Consider the following 24439-nt stretch of genomic DNA (forward strand, 5'->3'; position numbering starts at 1 on the left):
TTCAGGCCTCAGTTTGCACTGGAGGACACGGGAAGCGAGACGTAGATTCGGACAGAAGTCAGTGGTGTTTCGCAAATACGAAAAAAAAAACGTTCTTTTGCAAAAGAGAATAAATAAAACTTGTGTGTTGGATGGAAGCACGCCAGCAGCGGACAGTGACGACGTGCTGAGCTAAAAATACAAGCAGATGAAGTCATTCACAAACACTGTCAGCGCAAGCAGAAGCAGATTGGCCAGATAATCAACAAGCGCCCGTCGGTCCGGATCTTCGGGATTACAGTGAAAAATTGCGTGAAACTTCGTGGGTTGTTCCGTTCCTGACCCTTTTCCTAGTGCGTGCGTTGTGCCATAGGTTCTAGTTCTAGCCGTGTTAGAAAGCGGATTCTTGCTGCATCGTCAAGGACAGAAAAATCCATCAGCAGCTGCCACCACCACCTGAAGGGAATACCAATCCTAAGTGAGTTTCGTGTGGGCTTCTGAATGAACTGAAAGAATGGTTTTTCTTTCTTTCTCTCTCTCTTTTGAATGATAACACACCCTCGCGAACTGGAATGGCCTCGAAAATGAGGTATCTTTATGGGCTTTTATTTGGTTCGTTCTTGGATTTCGCTTCTGAACCAGTCCGTCAATTACGTCAGTCGTGCAGATGTGAGCGGATTTTTTACCTGATCGACCCCTGTCAGCAGGGGCTGCTTCTTCGCAGGAAAACCCCCTGCGAATGGCAAGTGGGCGAACGAAATTAACACTGTATTGTGAATTCATTACGCTCCATTCGTGGGTTGGGACGCGAAGGCGAAGCATTATCGTTCTAAACGATTCTATCATGATGAAAATCTAAGGTACAGCTATCAAAATCAGAAACTAGAAAGCAATCGTACTTACAATTTTAAGATGTCTCAAAATCAAAATATTCGACGCTTATAACTGATGCGAAAGATAAAATCTTTTGACAGGCTACGGGGAAGATTTTCAATAGCGACTTATCGGAAGTGTCCAAATCCGTTCAGCCATTTCCGAGAAATCGCAGTGACATTTTTGGCCAATTTTCAAGTGATTTTATAAGGCATTCCTCGGAGAGGAAGCCAAAAGGGGCAAAAGGCAAAGATGTACCAGGTAGAAAACGAAGCAGATGTATCATGTCATGTCTTTAATGATGATTTACCATAAAAAGAAACTAAGAAACAGATGTAGTTTGATATGGATTGACTTGAATTTGAATTGAAGTCTGTCATTGACCCCAGCTCACTTTGGCTTCAGCCAAGTTCAAGTTTCAACGTGTTGCTGCGCGTTTTTATTATCACATTCCAAATTATAATACAAAAAGAACATAAGTGGACCTCTGACGTACATAATCTCTGCCGCCAGGCGCAGGTTGACTCATCGTATGAACGTTATAGAGGCCACTTCAACAGCCACAATCTGTGTAAATTTGAAGCTCTAACCTGTTGAGTAACCGGATTGCGAAATACATGGTTGTATTTGATTACATTTGATTATGAATCACGGAATCATATTAAATACCAAATGGAGGAGTGAATCAGAAATGCTGTGTCTAAAATATTAAACAAATCCAAATATGAATGCCCCTGGTTAAGATGCTATTTTTTGCTCAATGAGGAAAGGCTATAAAATCACTCTAAAAATTAAATTCTTAATGAAAACCTTCGCTGAAATAAAAAAAAAGTACCAAATTCCTAAATTCTAGGAATTTTGCCTCCTTTTCTTATTAAGTAATCCAAAAAACCCAATTTCTAAATAAGGAAAGGAGCCAAAATTCCTAGAATTTAGGAATTCGGTAACTTTAATTTATTTCAGTGTAGACCCACCTTTTAGTATAAATATCGACTCAGAATCAAATTCTGAGCAAATGTCTGTGTGTGTGTGTGGTGGGATGTTGATCAAAACAATTTGCACTGGATTAACTCGGCACTGGCTCAACCGATTTTGTCTGTTATGGTCTCATTCGATCCGTCTTTTCGTCCCATAAGTCGCTATTGAAAATTATAAAGTTTAGTTAAGTACTTCAATAGTTATGATTTTAACAAAAGTCCGGAAGATTGTTAAAAGGGTGGATTTTGGAAGAAACCCCACCATGCCATACATTAGGCTTCCTCACCTTACAGAGGAAAGGCTATAAAATCACTCGAAAAATGAACTTTTTAATTAGACCTGCTAGTCCTACCTTCATTTCTAGAGTTTTTTTTTGATTAGGTCCTATAAACATATGAAAGACAATGGTTTATTGGTCCTTTTCAAAAAAAACTCTGGATTTATAAATATCAATTCATAATCACCAGCTGAGCAAATGTCTGTGTGTTTGGCTGTTTGTAGACATGTGTACCAAATCAATGTCATTGGAATATCTCGTCACCGACTGAGCCGATTTTGACCGTATTGGCCTCATTCGATTCGTCTTGGGGTCCCATAAGTCCCTATTGAAATTTATAAGATTTAGTAAAGCACATCAAAAGTTATGCTTAAAAAACTGCTGCATATAAATTTCACAATTTGCAAAAAAGGGTGTTTTTTGCATGGAAACCTGCCATATCATATATTTTTAGAAAGGTTCTGAAACGACCATTCATGTAGATTAAGAAATTTCAAGATCTGATTTACCTATTTAAAATTGCAAGCAGTTTAAAAAAAGGTTTTAATTTCCATAACCTCAAATGGTCGGGTCTGATGGCCACGAAAAAGCCGTATAGAGGGCTGCCATTTTCCTCAAAGGCGGTGTCTGTATAATCTTGACAAAAAAATCTGTAGGTAGTCTGTTTTTTTACTCTTCACTTAATTTTATTTGGATTTCTTAAATGCTGCGATCACGTTAGGGGAGATCCATGAACCATCTGGACACTTTAGTGTGGTTTGAATCACTCTATAAATGAGGGGAAGGCACCAACCACCTAAAGGTGGACTAAGTAACGTTTTTTTTTTATTATATTTAATAATAATGGTTCGAAAAAAGTGCTGGAAGTTATGAAGTATATTTTCAAATACTTTTCAAATTCATTCAATCGTAAAATAAAATTAACAAAATTGAATTCAGGAAAGTTGATTCAATCCTGCATGTATCAAGCATACAAAAACAATTTTACAAATATCTCTGATGTTTGAATCTGAATAAAATATTTTAAAAGAAGTGAAAGGGATGAAATTGAGGCTTAAAATATCTTTTTTATAATTTTTCTTTTTTTAATGTCTAATCTAATCTAATCTAATCAGACCCTAGCGCAGCCAATCTTTCGAAGGGATCCTGGAGAGTGCCTTAGGTTAGATGACGCCTAGCACTCTTCTTGTCATTTATTAACATTTGTAGTGCGCCATTGCATCGGAATGTACTGAAACATCACAAGCGTTAAAGCGGCCAGGCCTACTGCGTAAAGCCGTATCGCAGAGATGACTCGTAATTGGGTTGAGTTTGAGCACTGAGTGTTCGAACAACAACACAATTCTGAATCGACAGGGGAGGAAGAAGCGTGGGGACACACCACCATACGCTCCGAGATTTGGTTGTATTCGTTGGGAGCACCATGCTAAGAAGGTTTGGTACTCCGGGACCCTCTGGGATGGGACATTGTATTTCCACGAATGCCCTGGACACTATTTGCCGTGGTTATAGCGCCACAACTCGCTCTCTGTAACAGTATTCCTAATTCCAGTCCACGCTCACCAAGTCGTCATGGCCTAGTGGTTAGCATTTTTGCTTACCAATCCAAAGGACGGAGGATCGAACCCCGCCTCGAGCGACTTTGATTTTTCGTTCATATTCATCATTTTCAAATTTATGTGTTCTTAAACTTTCTCGTTGGGAGCAGATGGGAATCGAACCCAGAACCATTCGCTTACAAAGCGAACACCGTAACCATTCAGCCACGGCCGCTCCCCATAATTTTTCTTTTTTTAATGTGACGACAAAGTATATTTTTTTCAGAGATAAAAAATCAACCCTAATTAGTAAATCCATGAAAAAACTGATCGAATTGAATGTAAACTGTTTTAAAAACATATTACAATGTTAATTTTTAAATTAGAAATGGGATATTTTCGAACTGATATAAAAAAATCGATCACAGGGTGAAGGACACATTGTCAAGGAATAAGTTATATCGAGTATAATAAAATGGATTAAAAAATACTGTGGATTACTCATTCATAAAGAAGCATAAAATAATTGAATTTGAATTTGTTAAATTTTATCTAAAAAAAATCTGGGAATGTTTTTCAAAGCTTGAAAATTTCATTCCAATGGAAATAAACAACGTTGTTTTTAAGGAACAAGGCCGTTGCAAATACGTTTCAAAGTTTACCTATGGGTCATTCCATCTGAAGCGGAACAGCATTTGAAAATTACCCTCTCCGATCCTGCTCAAATTTGGCAGGGCTGTTGATACTATCAAAACATGCAAGAATTCCGAATTTCATCCAAATCGGACCACCCCCTCCATTTTTGTACCTCCCCAAAACATCGACTTTTTGGCGATTTTTGAGCGAAACCCCTATCTTCAAACGACGATAACTCAGGAACCACAAATCTTAGAGGGTCGGTCTTAGACTCAATTTTGAAGGAAATTGGACGTAGAATCCATTTCCGTGATCAAAATTTTGATTAATTTATTTTTTCTACCTGTATTGCGCAATTGAAAACTTTAAACGGCCGTATCTCAAAACACCCCATCTTATTTTTTTTATTTGACCTCACCATCGTATTCCCCGTCCAATTTTACATAAGAATCACTTATCGACAGAAATGAATATGTTTCGTTCCAGAGATATCGAATTTTAAAGTTTTGAGTAGTTGAGATTACCTACATCAGCTTCATTCGCCGCATCTGCTAGAAGCACACAGGCCGGCTGATTAAAAACTGCTACCTAGTGTTCTGAGAGATGATTAATTTTATTTTTATAATTTTACGCAAATATTTTTTCAAATAGCTAATACCTTGATCAATCTTTTTTGTGTAAGGAATATTTATTGGGTTATTTTGAATGCACCGTTTTTTACGTGTTGCTAACCGTTTTAGAGTACTCCCGAGGCCATGACTAGGGCCTTTGTCATGGGCGGTAGCAAAATAGTGCTATTTCGTCAGCTGTGTGCTATCTTGTGACATAGGCCATTTTGGTCGAAACTGAGTTAATGAAGACGTTTTGCTATACTTAACAAACACTAACAGCATCTTGTTTAACCCGATTTTGGGAACTCGCTTCCGTTTCCCGGATATCGTAATGCACACTTGTGACATAGACCAATTTATCATCAAAATGATCGTGCACACTTGTGACACGTCATACATGTTGTTGGAAAATGTGGAAAATTTCTCTTGTTTTTCACAAATTTATGTTGATACACATTTTCTGAAGGCAATGCAATCTTTTGTTTTTGAAAATATACTGATTAAGTCGGTTAAACTATTGATTTAAGCTTATTTTAGTTTGTATGGGAATACTGTGCACACTTGTGACACGTAGTACAATTTTACTTTCAAAACACACTTGTGACACGTGCTTTTCAGATTTTTGTTTACATAATGTATTGTATCTTTTAACTGGTTTAACCAAACTTGGAGCGATTGTTTAGCGATAGTATACGAACCGATTGCTACAAAAAGTTTGACTCTATCATTCATAATTTTGAAAATATTTATCGTCAAACTTTTAAATCGATTTTCTCGAATAGTACTAAATGGTCGTTGTCACAAGATAGCACACAACTGACGATTTAGCAAAAAACCCAAAATCTGATTTATGGATTAAAAGTTTGATCATATTAAATCGATTTTTATATTGTGAGCCAGCTCCATTTGATTAAAAGATGATTTTGGTCACGGTACATTTAATTAACAAAATATTTATACGTGTGGACAGCAGCCGTATTGTGTTCCAAGAATCCAAGAATGATAGCAGAAAAAAAAACATTGTTGTTCTGACGGTGTCGAAGTCATCGCAACTTTATTTGCGGAATTAGCCGCTTCGCAGCAGATCAAACTATGTAATTTTCTAACATTTTTCATTTTTATACTTTCCAGAAATCCTTTTCCTACTCCTTGTGATCGTCCTTCACTAGAATACAACGTATCAACAAATTTTATTAATTTTATTTCATATTTTTTTACTCAATAATGTATCGTGCACTTATTGTTCAGTGTTACTTACAAGATCAATTGCATTTTCCTGCACGCTCCGTCGTAATCCAATTCTGCCCTTTACTGTGTGTCGTTATTGCTCTGTCCTGTGAGTTAGCACAGAAATTCACTTAATTTTTTTTGAGCAGATAAACATTTGCGATTAAACTCCTGTTTCCTACAGTTATACAGTTAATTTTTGCTCAAAGTGATATAGATTATTTATGATGAATTATTATTTCAATAAATGATCAGGTAGCAGTTATTGATCAGCCCGCCTGTGTGCTTCCAGCAGATGCGGCGAATGAAGCTGATGTAGGTAATCTCAAAAAATCAAAACTTTAAAATTCGATATCTCTGGAACGAAACATATTCATTTCTGTCGATAAGTGATTCTTATGTAAAATTGGACGGGGAATACGATGGTGAGGTCAAATCAAAAAAATAAGATGGGGTGTTTTGAGATACGGCCGTTTAAAGTTTTCAATTGCGCAATGCAGGTAGAAAAAATAAATTAATCAAAATTTTGATCTTGCATGTTTCGATAGTATCAACAGCCCTGCCAAATTTGAGCAGGATCGGAGAGGGTAATTTTCAAATTTGCACTTTTTCGTGCACAGTTGAGATGGAATGACCCCTATGTAAAATTTCATTCCAATGTTAAAAGTATGGATTGTTATTTGATTTTAACTAAGTTTTTTTTATGATGTGATAAAAGAGTTAGTCACTGAACAGTTTCCAGAAGGCGTCGCTGGCCAGATGAAATTACCTCTCATTTTGTTGCGTCATTGTTACCAAATTGTATTAGCATTCAGTGCATTCAATTATGCTGTTATTTGGCTGCAATGAAGTGTGATTTTACTACTGCTATAAATTTGAGTGCTGGATGATTCCTTCCTGAAAATTAGTGCCACATGATAACAGATTCAATTAACTTTCCCCGCAAACGAATGTCCATGAAAATGCATAAACATGCTAAATTTTGGAAATATTTTGCATCCGTCCGGAATTTTTCCACAGCGCCAAGCTCTACAGCCGACACAAACCACATGGCGTCAGACAATATTATCGAAAAACTGGAGAAATTGAACCTTGGCGCTTTCTTCCCGAACCAGTTGCTCTAGGTATGCTCAAAGTCATTCGCGCGCCGTCGCCAATGCGCACACGTATTTAGTGATGTTTATTTTGGTTCAGCGGCAGCAGAAATTGAAACCATACGAACGCTCTGTTTAGTCGAGACTCTCGAGAGCGTCTTCCAGAACGGAATTAAATTGTGTTTGTTTCTTCGAATTAGTAAGCCAAACAGATGTCTGGAGAATTCTCAAACGGCACGTCAAACGATGCGCGAAGATTGCTCAGGTTCAAATCTCAAGTTTGATCGTTTCGCTCTGAAAAAAGCATGAGCTGCTATGAGTGCTTAGCTAATATATGTGGGTGTGGGCAGTATAAGTTTAGGAAAATCGTAGGTCAGTGCTACCGTGGACTCGTTTATGAGGTACGGTTGAATTGCGATGGTTTGACAGATCTTCTAGAATCATTTTTCAAAAATATTTGTGAAATTCTGGAAAAATGTGACAGTTCCTCACTGTCGAATTGGATGATGTCAAACCTGCCAGATACAATCTAAAAATGGTCAAACTATCAGGGTCTTACAGTATTCAACTTTAAACCAGATTCTCTACTCCTCGCTATAATTTGTTTCAAAACGCAAACTAGCGTGAGTTCGTGCCAGGGAGCATGACCATGACCAAACACCATCATCAACATGTGTCCACGACGCGGCCCGTTGAAGGTCAGCCAAGTCTCGGAAAAATGTGACAGCACAGTTTAGGGAAAATCGATACCTCCCGAGTTTGTTTACGTTTTTTGTTGTTGTTGTGTCGTCAACGCTTGGTGCCACGTTGTCGGTCACTGATGGCTGGTTCGAGTACTCTCATCAACTTTATCGGCGTTGCATCAATCAACCGGTTCACCACGTCAGTACAAAACGTCGATGACTGGGTTTAGCTTGGATTAGCACGGGAGGTTATCGGGAAATCTTCTCCACATGGAAAATATTCATAATTATTTCAGCTGTAATTTTTAATTCATTCCCCATCATGGAATGGTTGAACTTTTGACATTCGAGCAGTTTGAAATTTTACTTTACATGATGCAAGACATCATTTTTACCGTGCATCTTATTCTCATTCTAATTGAAGCCCCGTGTGTAGCTAATTATTTGATTGCGTCGTCAAAACAATTTATTTCTCTGAATGTGGAGGGTCAGCTTGGATAGCAATGAAGTTCACCGTTGTAATTAGAACTTGTTCGCTAATCAAAAGTTCTGTTACGAGTTTGACTTCTTAAAGTTATTACAAATTGAGGATTTTTAGTTTTTTGTTTCGCATTTCTTCAAAATAATATGAGTCACGTCACGTTTCAAATTGCCTCGCTGCGAAAGAGAAAGCGCGACACTCGGTGCACACTTGTGCAGGATTCCACGCAGTGTTCGCTGGGGCTTCTTCGTGCAAGTTTGCTGACGAGTTTTTTTTTTCTATTTCATCAGCGGTGTAATTTCCCGGCTGGCACAACAATTGTAAGCTTTATCAGTATAATGGAAGTGCATGTCAGAAATACGCTAGCATTTTTTTTCTCGATCAAATGAGCATGACACTACATGGTTGATAAAATTTATCAATTTTTGAACAATTGTAATATTAGTAAATTCCTTGCTCTTCTTTCTTATTTTTCAAAATAATTGTAAAAAGCAGTCAAAAATAATAATGTTTGAAGTTAATTACAAAATTTTCTTGAAGATATCTCATGTATCAATTCATGGTTGCTTGTAACTTTGTGAGTACAATATTCATTGATTATATTTTAACAGAAATAGGAGTCTAATCATCACCTAATTTTTTTTGAGGAGTTTTTAACATTTTTGGGCTCGTTTTAAAATATTTTTAATTTTTGTAAAATTCCTTTATACCAGCGTATTTTAACCGGTAAGGAAATCTCACTTGGGGAAATTAATTCTATTGACACATTCCGCCGTGACGTTGCAACGCTTTGACTTTTCTTTTTTCAGTATTTCGGCTGTAACTCAAAAAATACATTGAAAAGGTACATATGTTATTACAGATTCGGAAAGTACATTAAATTTCCTATAAGAAACAATGTTGAAACATTATTTTAAGCGAATATTCTAATTTTGAGAGGGGAATATGTAGCGTGACGTTGCAACGCGTGACTTTTTCTCAATCCTGACCCAATTCGTGTTTCGCCACTAACTCTGCTCTGTTAAACGGCAAATTTGGAGTTCTTCTTCTGTTTTTAGTGTAAAATTGGTCAACAATATCAAGGGAGAGGGGGGGGGGGGGGGGGCGGTTTTAGTAAAACCTGTTTCAAATATAAATATTATTACAGATACGGATTGGAAATTGAATTTTCTACAAGTAGTGACTATGGAAGACTTATTTTAAGTCGAACTTTTCATTTGCCACATCGATCACTCCGTGACGTTGCAACGGAGTGAGAAATAGCGGGCTGAAGTCCTTTTAGGTTCCATACAAATTGATAAGGCTTGTTTTAGTTATTATAAACATTTCTAGTTGTTAATCCAGCTGCGATTGAAGATTGAACCAATAAAACACCGAATAAATAAATAAAATGTATCGTTTTTGTCGCTAGAGAATGTGCCATATGCATGTACCACAATATTATGAAAAACATCTCGAACAATATTATGAACAACAATCGAACAAATGCTATTTAGCGCTACTATAAGCGTTCTTAAGAGAATTGGGCACAGATGAAAAAGAAAATAGAATTAGAATAAAATTGTGATCAACAAATGGGACTAGATTAAATTAAAATAAGGATTACTCACTAGCTACGTCTACTGACAATAATTATTAGAATCTATATTGATACGATTTTAATTTATTTTTGGAATATTTTTCAACTGGTAATGGTTTTCTTGAGACAATAATTTTCAAAACATGTACCGTAAACCGGGGTGACTTTGATAGGATTTCAATTTGATTTTGGAATATTTTCCAACAGGTAAGGTTATTCTCAAGATTATTATTTTTAAAACATGTACTGGGGTAGGCCACACAAAGTCCATGCACTATTTTGGAAACAAAGTTTTTTCAATAGTGTTTAGAAAAATAGTTACGTAAAAAATTCTTAGTTTAAATTCCGGGGTGACTTTGATAGTCATAGTTTTTCTTGTTAAAATCATATTTAAGATGTTTAAACTTCATTTGTACGTTAAATATATCATCACTAAAGTAGTTGATAAAGTTTTTAGGAAAAAAATCAATGTTTATACTTAGTTAACTAAGTTTATAAGCTTTTTAGCAAAATACATATAAATTTTGGGTAAAATTATTAAAAAGTCGGAACTTTGCCTGAAATTTGTTAAAACTAGTTTTGTTTATAAAATTATCGATTTATATTGCATTTTATACTGAATTCAAAGCACGAATCACAAGTTTTCACATTTTACATGAAATTTGTTCAACTGAAATTGCCTATAAATTTGGATTTTTTTTAATTGTGTTCCAAAAACACACATTATTTATTATTTACAAACTTTTTTAACCTTTTCCTAGTGGAAAATTGTCCAAAAAATCCGAAAATGCATTCCGTTTTCCGATTCTAAATCATGTTCATTGAGAAAATCAAGACACTTTGATAAGCTTAAAATAATGACTTTCATCAACATTTTTTAAAATTATAGTTAACTAACAATTTAAACTTCTCAAAATTTTATGAAAACTTTTTCTCGAGGTACTTTGAACACTTCTCTACCACGGTCAGTATGATTCTTAACAATTCCGTACGTACTTTAATTGTACTCTTCATTTTGCGGAAAAATCTCAAACCTATCAAAGTCACCCCGGCTATCAAAGTCACCCCGTTTTACGGTACTTGGGTAAGCCACACAAGGTCCATGCACTATTTAAAGAAAAAAGTTGCGTTGAAAATTCTTATTTTGAATACCGGGGTGACTTTGATAGTCATAGTTTTTGTTGTTAAAATCAGGTTAAAGGTGTTCAAATTTTATTTTTACGTCGAATGTACCATCGCTAAGGTTGCTGATATAGTTTTTAACAAAAAAAATCAATGTTTATATTTAGTTGACTAAGTTTAAAATACATATAAATTTCAGGTAAAATTGTTAATAAGTCAGAATTTAGCCTGAAATTTGTTGAAAATAGTTTTGTTTATAAAATTATCGATTCATATTGCATTTTAAACTGAATTCGTAGCACGAATCAAAAGTTTTCAGATTTTGTATGAAATTAGTTTTACTGAAAATGCCTTCAAATTTGGAAATTGTATTTAATTATGTTTCAAAAACACACAATTTTTATAACTTACTAACTTCGTTTACCTTCTCCTAGTGGAAAATTGTCCGAAGAATCCGAAAATGAATTCCGTTTTTCGATTTGAAATCATGTCCATTGAGAAAATATTGACACATTGAGAATACGAATATGCTTTTCATCAACGATTTCTTAATTATAGTTAAGTAACTTTTTAAACTTTTAAAATTTAATGAAAACTTCGTCTAGAAGTACCTTGAACCTTTCTCTACCCCGGTCAGTATGATTCCATACAATTCCGTACGTATGTTATTTGTACTCATCATTTTGCGAAAAAATCTCATACCGTTTTACGGTATGTGTGTGACAAATTGTCCAAGGCATTATGCACATTGAAATCAATCATCGTAATCGGCTATGAAATTATTTAGCTTGCCGGAAACATTGTTTTCAAATGAGGCAAGTTTTGTAAAAGAGTTCTGTTAAAAATGCTGTTTAAGTACTGCTAAGGCAGTGATTCTCAACCGGTGAGGAATTCCCCCCTGGGGGGGAATTTGACCATTTTTAGGGGGGAATTGGGATGTATCATAAATCTTATCTGCTTTGTTTGTAAATTTCATGTTAACTTATAAATTTCAACGTTATTCAAATTATTTTTTTAATTTTCACAGTTTCTAACAAATTTTACTTGAGTTTACGGTATTTTTCCAAAATTGAAAGATAATTTTTTTTTTCACTATCACTTCTGAAAGTTATAACATGGTTTAATGCATGAGTGGTTCTTGAAATACTAAAATAGATTCGCTTTAAATAATTCTCGATATTTTTAATTTCAAAAAGAACACCAGTTGTTATTTGGGTTTTTGAAAAAGATTAAAAAAAAATTGATTTGTTTCTTATTGAATTGAACATAGAGAATTTTTGTAAGGTTTTGTTGAATGAACGAAGTTGACTTTATAGCTGTCGGCCACCATTGCTAGTACCAACCACTAGTGTCTTCCTTTTTATCTACAAGGACTTCGCCGCCCTGGGCTCCAAAGTGTATGAAAGTATGGCACGGAGCGACGGCGCCGAATACCCATATTTACACAAAGAATTTTAGAGCGCCCGCCGCGGGATTCGAACTGGCGACCTCTGGATTGTGAGTTCAGTGCGCGGTCCGATTGATCCACACGGGCGGGTTTTGTTGAATACTGTATTGAATATCAAAAGTTAAAAGACATAATTGTTTTAGCATTCTTTCAACTGGAATGTTTCTTTTTCTTAAATGTTCATGGCATTAAACATTATCAGTGCAACAAAAAGGTTATTCAAAATATATTATGCATTTGTGTATGAAATTATGTAACACTTTAGAAAATTTCTCATGTATTGCATGATTTGTTTATTCTCAGCAAGAAAATTTGATTTGTTTCATCAAATTATGATATTCATGCACAAGTTCAACATCACGGGGGGGAATGAGGCTCTTGAGAATTAGTCAAGGGGGGAATGGAACGAAAAAGGTTGAGAAACACTGTGCTAAGGCAACATTATGTTCTAGATAGTGCGTCCATCCCGGGAATTCCCGGGACAAAAATCCCGGGATTTTTCCAAAACCGGGAATTCCCGAATCCCGGGATTTTTCATATTTTGTCCCGGGAATTCCAGAAATTGAAAACATATCAAATTTTGGTCTAGAAATTCAGATTTAATTGTGGAAATTAGTAATCGATAAGCATTTCAAAGCATTAAAATTTGTATTCGGCATATAACAGCAATAATTTGGCAGGGAAAATAGTTAAAAAATTTGTTTACAGATCCGCAAAATGCTTTGCGCCTTAGATATTTTCTTATAAATTTTATTTATTAAACAAAAAAAAGACTCATTATTATATTCACCTATATGTATGACTTTAAACTTGAAAAAAGCATAATATTTTAAAAAATATTTTACTTTTCAGCATAAACCGGCATCGGGATCAAATCACGACAAAAGTAACAAATTAAGACAGCTGTTTAAGCTAATTTGTTTTTGAATAATGTTCTGATTGTTTTGATTGATTTCGATTAAAACAGGAACAGATCAAAATAATTAGTACACCGATTTCCAAATTTATTGCTCTAAAATCTACTGTACCATTCAGACTGCAGTCCCGATTATCCCCAGTTGGTAGTTGGTTGGTAGTGACTTAAAGATAATTTTCAAAATATGTTTTTAAATATAAAACATAAAATTCTAAACTTATCCAAAGTGTTACATTGTCTGGTTTAATTTTATTTCTTGTTGTTTTAGACACTTTCAATGAAATTGTATAAGCTTTTTTAGTTATATTATATAAATAAAAAAATAAAAGACATATATTCAAAATTCTGGTTCAATTAAATTCCAAAGCACATTTTTTTTAATGTGTTTAAAACTATCTAAAGACTGCTGTCCTTGTTCAGATTTGAAACATTAACAGTTTTGAGCTAATTCTATGATTTAAGCTAGAAAAACGTAACAAATATAATAAAAACAAAGATTTTATGACTGCTGCAAAAATTTTCCCGGGATCCCGGGAATTCCCGGGATTCAAAAAATATTTTTCCCGTTTCCCGGGAAATTCAAAACCCGGGAAAATTGGACGCCCTAGTTCTAGATGGTAATAAATGCTGTTATCATAATTAAAAATAATTTTTCACTTTTTATAATTTTATGAAATTCTAAATATTCTAATTACATTCACTATGGACGACCCTTCGATGCAAAACTGCCATTAAAACTTGTCGAAAAGTTGGAGCTCTCCACCGCTAGAGGCAGCATCGTGCATGTCCTCGTTTCTGAACCTCAAGTTCCACGGATGTGGCCAAAGGTTTAATCTTCAATGTCTCGTAGGCAATTTTATAGGATTTTTTTCTCAGCCCTTCGAAAAAGATATTTTTAAGAATGAACAATCATGAAACACTTAAAAAAGGGAACTGTTCAGTACAATTTACACTTTATGTGACACTTTATCAAAAAATCTGTAAATTCCTTTCGATTGCAAAATTTGATTTTAAATTAAAATCTGAACTCAAATTAATTTTCGACGAAAAATTTACATTTTTTTTTTCAAAAAACGCGAAAAAAAAATTTTACGGTACGAGAATCAAACTCACGACCTCTGGATTAGAAACCCAGTACGCCACAAGTCGATACCCATCCCCTACCGGTCAGTATTCCCAGTGAGCAGATTTACTCTTTGAAGGGATCTGACTTTGCCGAGCCAGACAGGAATTGAACCCATCACCGTCCGCTTACAAGGCGAAATCCGTAACCTCACCGCCACAGGTGCTCTTTGCTTCTCTATAGCTCAAAAGTTGCGGCTTTTATATCTAAAAGTTTCAAAAATTAAAAAAAAACTGAACATGAATTAAAAAAACGAATTCAAAATCGGCTAAATTTTTACCATCCACAAACCACGTGGACACTTTTTTGGAAATCTCAACCCCCCCCCCCCCCCTGCTGCAAAAATTTTCCCGGGATCCCGGGAATTCCCGGGATTCAAAAAATATTTTTCCCGTTTCCCGGGAAATTCAAAACCCGGGAAAATTGGACGCCCTAGTTCTAGATGGTAATAAATGCTGTTATCATAATTAAAAATAATTTTTCACTTTTTATAATTTTATGAAATTCTAAATATTCTAATTACATTCACTATGGACGACCCTTCGATGCAAAACTGCCATAAAAACTTGTCGAAAAGTTGGAGCTCTCCACCGCTAGAGGCAGCATCGTGCATGTCCTCGTTTCTGAACCTCAAGTTCCACGGATGTGGCCAAAGGTTTAATCTTCAATGTCTCGTAGGCAATTTTATAGGATTTTTTTCTCAGCCCTTCGAAAAAGATATTTTTAAGAATGAACAATCATGAAACACTTAAAAAAGGGAACTGTTCAGTACAATTTACACTTTATGTGACACTTTATCAAAAAATCTGTAAATTCCTTTCGATTGCAAAATTTGATTTTAAATTAAAATCTGAACTCAAATTAATTTTCGACGAAAAATTTACATTTTTTTTTTCAAAAAACGCGAAAAAAAAATTTTACGGTACGAGAATCAAACTCACGACCTCTGGATTAGAAACCCAGTACGCCACAAGTCGATACCCATCCCCTACCGGTCAGTATTCCCAGTGAGCAGATTTACTCTTTGAAGGGATCTGACTTTGCCGAGCCAGACAGGAATTGAACCCATCACCGTCCGCTTACAAGGCGAAATCCGTAACCTCACCGCCACAGGTGCTCTTTGCTTCTCTATAGCTCAAAAGTTGCGGCTTTTATATCTAAAAGTTTCAAAAATTAAAAAAAAACTGAACATGAATTAAAAAAACGAATTCAAAATCGGCTAAATTTTTACCATCCACAAACCACGTGGACACTTTTTTGGAAATCTCAACCCCCCCCCCCCCCCCCCTCCCCTCTCGTGGACAATAGGGACGTGGCGTTACATCGTGCTTTTTTAAGTGCAAGAGTGTAAAAGTGCTGAGTCATCGTCTAAAAATAGACGGCGTCCTATCTCGCCCAGCAAAATGAAGTCGATAAAGTAGTCGGTTTCGATGAGAAAAAGTGGAAAACGTGGTCTAAAAATAGTGATACCATCCCCCTATTGCCCACACAAAAAAAATCTTATTTATATGGAGCTCCCTCAAGTGTCCACGGGGTTTATGGATGATCCCGTATCTATGTTTTCTGAATGATAGTGCTCATCAATACCTACAATTTTGCCGAAGATAATTTTTTTTTTTTTTTTTTTTAAATTATTTTTATTAGGTCCTTTTCGGTACTGGGACCTGGTTAGGACCGAGTCGGCTTTTGTAATTACAAAAAACTTAATAATTACAGAGGATCTTGTGTGTAAATGTTAGTGGGAGGGGAGCCGATTACCCGCGGCCTACTCGGGGTTAGTAGGGAAGGGATTGATGTTAAAGACAAGGCGTGGGAAGGGAAGGGGGATTGTGTAGGGGTCTTGGTTGGCTCTTCTGGCCTTTGCGTTTTGTCCTCAGCCGCAACTCGGTGTCCAGCTGCTGGGGCGATCTTGCTTTGCTTCCGGTGCAAACCAGAAACGACGGCTTTGTGTGAAGGCGAGTTATACTAAATAGAGGAAAACTAACTGGAAGAGAACTAAATAGATATTTTGGAATCTGAGAGGAACTGATAGATAGGATAGAGAACATCAAGGTCTAGCTGAGATAGCGCGTCTCGCATCGGGATTTCTGGTGGTCTTCCTCGGGCCCTGAGGGTATCTTTCAACTTAATTCTGTGAGCCTGGTGATCTGGACACGCCCATACGAGATGGTCGATGTCCTGATAACCCTGCCCACAGTCGCATATGTTCGTATCACTCATGTTGATACGGTAAAGATGAGCCTTGGACGAGTAATGGTTCGACATAAGGCGGGACATCGTTCTGATGAATCCACGCGTCAAGTCCATTCCCTTGAACCAGGCTTTTCTTTGCACCTTAGGTCGTATGGAATACATCCAACGTCCTTTGGTGTCGTCGTCCCATTGATTTTGCCAATCCAGAAGCGCACGCTGCCTCGGAAAACCGTAGCATTCTTGTAGGCTAATTGGCCTTTCAAAAATGTTTCCACTCTCAGCACCCTTCTTGGCGAGCAAGTCCGCTTTCTCATTACCCGGAATCGAGCAATGAGCGCGGACCCATACCACCGTGATGCTGAAGGACTGAGCCGCCAGGTTGTTTAAAGTCTTGCGTATTTCCGTGAGGAAAAACGTAGACTCCCTGGTCGGCTTCAGAGACCGGATAGCCTCAACAGAGCTAAAGCTATCGGTGAACATGAAGTAGTGGTCAGGTGGCATGGTCTCGATGATTCGCAGTGCGCAGTAAACCGCGGCTAACTCTGCGACATAAACCGAACTCGGGTCCTTCAGCTTAAAGAACAGCTGATAAGATTCATGATAAACACCGAAGCCCGTACAGCCGTCGAGCTTGGAGCCATCGGTGAAGAATCTGTTGTTTGGAGGAACATGGTTGTACTTTGATGCGAAGATCGACGGTACAACTCCCCGCAGAAGATGGTTTGGGATACCGCGAGTATCGGCTTTCATGGACGTGTCGAAGCCAATCAGGGTGCTGCTGGTTAACGGAGGCGTGCGCTGTACCGTTGTGCTCGGGCTCCACTCCCACGATGACATAAAGTCATAATATAGAAGCATGCGCCGAGACTCAACGTGAAGGTTCAGCAACGTTTCAAAGTTGTCAATTACCAGTTTATTCCTGTAATCACACCGGATCAGGAACCGGTAAGACAGTTCGTAGTAACGAGTTCGCAGAGGCAACACTCCCGCCAAGACCTCGAGGGTCATGTTGTGAGTTGAGTGCATGCATCCCAAGACAATGCGAAGACTTCGGTACTGTATCCGCTGGAGAACCAACAAGCGTGATTTCGCAGCTGACTGGAAGCAGAAACTGCCATATTCCAGCACCGAGAGTATCGTTGTCTTGTACAGTCGAAGCAGGTCAGAAGGATGAGCACCCCACCGGTTGCCAGAGACGCTGCGCAGAAAATTAGTTCTTTGCAGGCACTTTTGCTTCAGGTAGTTAATGTGCTTCCCCCATGTTCCCTTCTGATCAAAGATGGTTCCCATGTACATGAAGTGGTCCGACTGCTCGATAGTCTTTCCCGAGAGAGAAAGATTGAGCTGCGGCGGTTCATGCTTCCCCGTAAAAACGACCAGCTCCGTCTTCTCCGGAGAGAATTCAATACCCTTTCCAACTGCCCAATGGGCCAAGTTGTTCAGGGTATCTTGCAAGGGTTCTAGCAGATCGACTTCCTTCTTGGCAGCGATTGAAACCACTGCGTCATCTGCGTACTGTATAAGGGTGCAGTCTCCGGTCAAGCAATCATCGATATCGCTGACGTAGAAGTTATACATGGATGGACTAAGGCGTGAGCCTTGTGCCAAACCCATGTAACTTATCCGGGTGATTGCCAGATCACCTTGCACAAAGTGCATGTGTTTTTCTGACAACAGGTTGATGAGGAAGTTGCACATCGTCGGATTGAGACCGCTCCGCCGCAGCTTTACTCCCAACACATCGATGGAGACTGAATCGAATGCACCCTTGATGTCTAGGAAGACAGAAGCCATTTGCTGTTTTTTACCACGGGCTATGTCGATCCCTGTGGCCAGCAAGGCTAGACAGTCGCTTGTTCCCTTGCCTCTCCGGAAGCCATACTGTGTGTCAGACAGCAAGTGCTCTCGTTCCATCCATGGTTCGAGGCGGTCGAGGATCATCTTCTCCAGCAACTTGCGTAGACACGACAGCAAGCTGATTGGACGATACGAGTTGTGGTCGGATGCCGGCTTACCGGGCTTTTGAATGGCAACCACCCGGACCTGTCGCCATTCGTGTGGAATTACGTTCTGCTCCACCAACGTGTTGAACAGATTCAACAGACGCTGCTTGGCGACGTCCGGAAGATTTTTCAGCAAGCTGAACTTGATCTTGTCCGGACCAGGAGCAGTGTTGTTGCCCGTCAATAGTGCTATGGAGAGCTCTACCATCGAGAAGGGAGGATTAGAATCGCTCCCATCAACAACGTCGAATGATGGTTGTGTCGGCACCGAGTCCGGGCACACCTTCTTGGCGAAATCCAATATCCACTTGTCCGATTTTTCCACACTCTCGTTCGGAACGGAACCTCTACGCATGGCCCTCGCAACGCGCCACAGAGTGCTCATGGACGTATCTGCTGGTAATCCTTCAACGAACTCCCGCCAGTACATTCGCTTCTTCCGCTTCAGAGTATTACTGTACCTGCGATCAAGAGCTCTGTACTTTTGGAAGTTCGCTCGGATTCCACACTTGCAGAAGTCCACATAAGCTTCAGACCTGGCCGCCGAGAGATCCGTACACTCCTTGTCCCACCAGGGAAGAGGAGGGCGCGTTCGGATGTACGGTCCCGGGACGGGTTTTGTCTGAGCTTGTAACGCACTGTCATAGATCAAATTAGCCAGAAACGCATATTCTTCAAGCGGTGCCAACCCAGCTCGCAACTCAACTCCAATGGAGACTGCCTCCGCGTACTGTTTCCAGTCGATATTTCGCGTCAGATCGTAAGGCATCTCCACCGTTGTCGATTGCTGTGGGCCATGGCTAACCAGAATAGCGATCGGCAAATGATCACTGCCACGAGGATCTTGAAGCACGTTCCAGTCACAGAGAACTGCCAGACTGTTGGAACAGAGCGACAAGTCGATGGCACTCGCCTTCGTACCGGACGTAGTTGGCGTTGGTGGTGTTGCAATCCGCGTAACTTGCTTGTCCCTGTTTAGGAGGGTCATCTGGAAGTCGTCGCACAGTTCATGAATCAGATATGCTTGAGGGTCTGTCTTGTGACTTCCCCACTCGGTGCTGTGAAGATTAAAGTCACCCAGAACCAGTCGCGGTGCCTGCAACAGCTCAAGCATACCCCACAACTTTTGTCGAGTTAACGACACCTGTGGGGGAACATAGACGGACACAATGCAAATGTCCAGTCCTCTGATCCTGGCCTGTACTGCGACTGCTTCGATTCCTCCTAGATTCGGGAGCGTGACCTTTCTAAAAGTGTGGCATTTCCTGACCCCAATCAGTACGCCTCCACCTCTATTTGGCCCTGCCCTGCTCTCTGTGATGATGTTGTACCCCCGGAAAGCTGGCGTCTCATCTCCGATAAGAAACGTTTCGCTCAGCGCAAACACATCACAGTCTCGTTCGAATGCGAATTGTTGAAAATCGTTTAACTTGGGGGATAAACTTCTGCAATTCCATTGTAGAAAGGAGATGCCGTTTTTCGTTTTTGGTGTATTACCCATCAAAGGAAATGAACGACAAGAGGGGCGTCGTGCTAGCAAGCTGTTTCCCGATGTGTCTAGCGAGAGGCTCAAACCGCTTTATGATTAAACGCGTCGGTTCACTCACAAAAGAGCACAGCCATTCCACGATTGTGGAAAAAGGAAGGACTCCTTTGAAGGCATCGGTGATCGGATTCGGTTGAGGAACCGTTTTTAGGGGGATCTTTGGCAGCTTGGGAACGGGCTTCAGCGGCTTGAGAGGAATTGGTGCCGGCTTCGGTGTCGGCTTCGGTGCCGGCTTCGGAGCGGGCTTACCCGACGGACCGAAAGGAAAATCCTCCTCGAAGTTCAACGAGTCACTTTCCTTACCCTTGCCGCCAGCGGCTTTCCTGGACTTGGAAGCCTTGTTGCGCTTCGGGTTTGGCCCGGAAGAGTCACTTTCCTCGTCTCTCTGGAAGAGGACCTCCACATCGGAATCTTCGTCCCCCGAATCTTCGTCCGCCAAAGGAGCGAAGCGATTGGGTGGGTCACCTGACTAAGGATTTCCGCGAAGGACTTCTTGGAGCGTTCCCTCAAGGATCGCTTCATCTTGTCCTCGCGCTCCTTGTACTTTGGGCACTGTCGAGTTTTGTGCGGTTCCCCGCCACAAAGCAGGCATTTTTCAGCCTGCTTTTGGCAATCCACGTCCTTGTGGGGGCCGGCGCACTTTGAGCACTTGCTCTTGTTGCTGCAGTAGGTCTTGGTGTGTCCCAACTGCTGGCAGTTTTCGCAGCTCATCACTCGCGGAACGTACAATCGAACTGGAAGCCGAAGCTTGTACAGCTCAATGTAGTCCGGCAGAGCTGACCCTGCAAAAGTCACCCGGAACGAGGCAGAAGGAATGAACTTCTTCTGGCCACCCTCGGTGGTGACGTTGCCCAGTTGCCGGCACTCGAGTACCTCCACAGCTGGAAGTTTAGGGTTCTTGAAGCGTCCCACCGCCCTTGAGAGGTCGACAAGCGACAGACTGTCATCGGTCACCACGCCGTCGATCTCGACTTTGTGGGCCGGAATCCAAACACGGTACTCAATGCTGAACCGCAGATCAGTTACGATCTGATTAGCTTGCACCGCGGAGTTCACGATCACGCGGAGCTTGCTCTTGTTCAGCTTGGTACATTCGACCACCCCAGGATAGTGCTTCTGCAAATCCTTGGTGATCTGTACAAAGTTTAACGGCTTCTGTTTGGGCCGGAAGAAGACCACCCATTCCGTTTGCGATCCCTCTTGATACTGACGAGGACGAGGAATCGGTTTTTGGGAATGAGGATTCAGGAGCGGTGGGGGATTTGGATCCGGATTCGGCACCGGTGTTTTAGGAGGAATTGGATCTGGATTGGGAGAAGGAATTGGGTTTGGAGTCAAGGGGGGAATCGGGTCTGGATTCAAGGGAGGAATCGGTGGTTGAGGGGGAACCGGATTCGGATCTGATTTAGGACGCTTTCGCTTCTTCCTCTTAGACCCGTCCGTGGATCCCCCTTTACCGTCAGCATCCTTATCCTTCAGGAAGTGGTCCCTGTTGGTGGTGTTTGAAGGAACTCCCGAGACAGAGTCCTTCATTTCCACGTCCTCGTCACCATCAATGGATGAATCGAAATCAGATTCCTCGTGTTCCGACTCGGTCGGATCCATGATTGAGGAAAAAACGGAACAAAACTAATCAAACCAAAAATAAGACTAAAATAACGCAGAAGCCGAAGATAATTTGGTGTCAGAAAATTCCAGAAAATGTAAAAGAGTCCTGTCAATCGATTAAAGGTGGTTTCATCCTGGGTAGACCACGGGGATCCAAGATATGGCCGGATTTTCACCTTAACTTTTATTTCGACGATTTAAAAAAAAAATCCCCTGTGGCCAAATATCAACGAAAAAGCTTGCTCATGAAAAGATATGACATATAAAGATCCCCCAAGATAAGACAGTACAGAATTGGCCACCGGAACCATGTTCCGGGACCCCGGTGGAAGATTGACCAGAATGTCCAGTAATTTTGGTATATTACATTTCAAACGTCATGATTTCAACAGAGTAGCCTACTACTAGTGTCCAATTAGTAAAACAATCAATTCTAACCTACTTTGACCGGTTCTAGGTGCCCGGGGAAGAATTGGCCACTTTGATCCAGTAAAAAGGGCAAGATGCATGTCAAACTTTATGATTTTTCAAAACCAATGTATAAGAAGCGTTACAAGGCCATTCGGAGAGTTGGGGAACATTGTTTATTAAATCATAAAAAAATTAAAAATATTTTTTTTGTTTTGAAAAACCATTCAAACAAACCTGATAAATGTGATTCGAAGGTTTTATTGCTTTATTTTTTAAGGGTTAAAATGGGTAAAAATAAACATTTTTCTGCATGTTTCTATTGGCCTATAGGCACCTGGACTCCAATCCAAAAGTCGTCAGTTCAAATACCGGGATGGATGGAAACTTTGGTGTTAAAAGAGGATTGAAATTGCCCCAACAATCAAACCTTCTAACACCTAGTTTCGAGTAGGAATCTCGTAATCGAGAACGCTAAGGCAATGCTGTACTGCGAACAATTCGAAAAAGCTATTGGCACTATTTGAATTTCTCTGTTCTATAACGCATCCTGTAATTTTTCTACTCGAAGATTTATTAAAATTTCCCCTTTCCGTTATCTTCTTCCAGAATGAGCAAGGAAGCCCCGCCGGCGTACGGTTTCATACCGCCCCAGTCGGCTCCACCCAGCTATGCACAGGCCGTCGGTGGCGTTCCCCCGGCTAGTCCCTTCGTGCCGAACGTGCCCCAGCCAACGGGGCCGGCCATCATCACCACCGTGGTTCCCGTTGGCCCCCAGACGACGCACATGATCTGTCCCAGCTGCCACTCGGAGATCAACACCCAAACCACCACGTCGCCCGGCCTCATCGCGTACGTTTCCGGCTTTCTGATTGCACTTTTTGGGTGAGTTTATTGCGATTTTGCCTATCCCTGCTTTAAATACTGATAACGACTCCATTCTCTCTTTTAGTTGCTGGCTCGGCTGCTGTCTGATTCCGTGCTGCATCGACGAGTGCATGGACGTGCATCACTCGTGCCCCCACTGCAAGGCCTATCTCGGACGACATCGACGATAAGCGGGAATTCCTTGAGCCCGTTTGATTGCGTTGGCGATTCCATCTCAAATCGAAGGGCACCATCTCTGCCAAGTCCCGCGTTTCGTTTTCGAGAAAAAAAAAAACAAACAAAATCACGATTGAGAGTGCATCACATTGCGAATGTTTCCAGAAGCAAAACAAAAAATACCCATAACACCGACAAAAAAATCATCACGATACGATTAATCCAAGAAACAACACTAACAGAGTCTAGTTTAATCGCTAGAACAGCAGCTAGGTGTTGTCTAACTTTTTTTTTGTCACGGACGTGTGTCATAGAGGCGCTAAGCGTTACCCGCCGAAACGGCGGCGCCGTTACAGCTTACAGTCAGAACGGATACTGAACGTTTTAAATCTCGTTTTTTTTGGCAATTAGTTTGCTCTGTTTAGTTAGATTTTTAAATTCAGATGAGCCATACCGATAGGTGATCGATTAGCAGGCATTTCGATGGAATGAAAGTTTTTCCATGCGATCTAATTCACAATAATTATGTTTCTGGAGAATAGTGCCTCATCTGAGTTGGTGGTACGAACTAGAAGCCTAACATTTTGTTTAATACTAAGCGACAGCAGCGAGTGGTTAGTTTTAGTTTTATATTAAACTCGATTTGACTAATTTGTGATGTCATCCAATCCGTCTTCATTTTTTTTTGCGTTTTTCTGACAATATTCACAATTATTATCTTGAACCCTTATACATGTAATATTTGTAGTCTTGTAATATTGTTATTAAATTCGCTGCTGATAAATATTCAATAAAACCAAAAATAATTTTAATGTAAACGAAAAAGCGTTATTTGAATTCTAAAATATCATGTCAGTCCCAAAATTTGATGAGTTTAACTTCTGCTCTTCAAAGATATCCAGCTCCTCGAGCTCCTTTCGACTGTACTGCCGAATCTATCTTCAAATCTAGAGTTTTTTTTGAAAAGGTCCTTTAAACATATGAAATATAAGCTATTGTCTTTCATATGTTTCTTTCATAAAAACTCTAGAATAGCTTATAGGCCCTTTATAAAAAACTCTAGAAATCCTCAA

General features: G+C 39.7%; 1 protein-coding gene across 1 annotated transcript; it reads left to right on the forward strand.

The window, feature by feature from the left end:
• Positions 1-24191, forward strand: LOC120413412 (LITAF domain-containing protein). The gene is made up of 3 exons (XM_039574217.2): positions 1-457; positions 22932-23207; positions 23275-24191. The coding sequence occupies exons 2-3, from the start codon at positions 22933-22935 to the stop codon at positions 23378-23380; spliced, it is 381 nt and encodes a 126-aa protein (XP_039430151.1). The 5' UTR covers positions 1-457; position 22932; the 3' UTR covers positions 23381-24191.
• Positions 24192-24439: the final 248 nt, after the last annotated feature.

The sequence above is a fragment of the Culex pipiens genome, chromosome 3 (genome assembly GCF_016801865.2).
Source record: "Culex pipiens pallens isolate TS chromosome 3, TS_CPP_V2, whole genome shotgun sequence".
Lineage (NCBI taxonomy): Eukaryota > Metazoa > Arthropoda > Insecta > Diptera > Culicidae > Culex > Culex pipiens.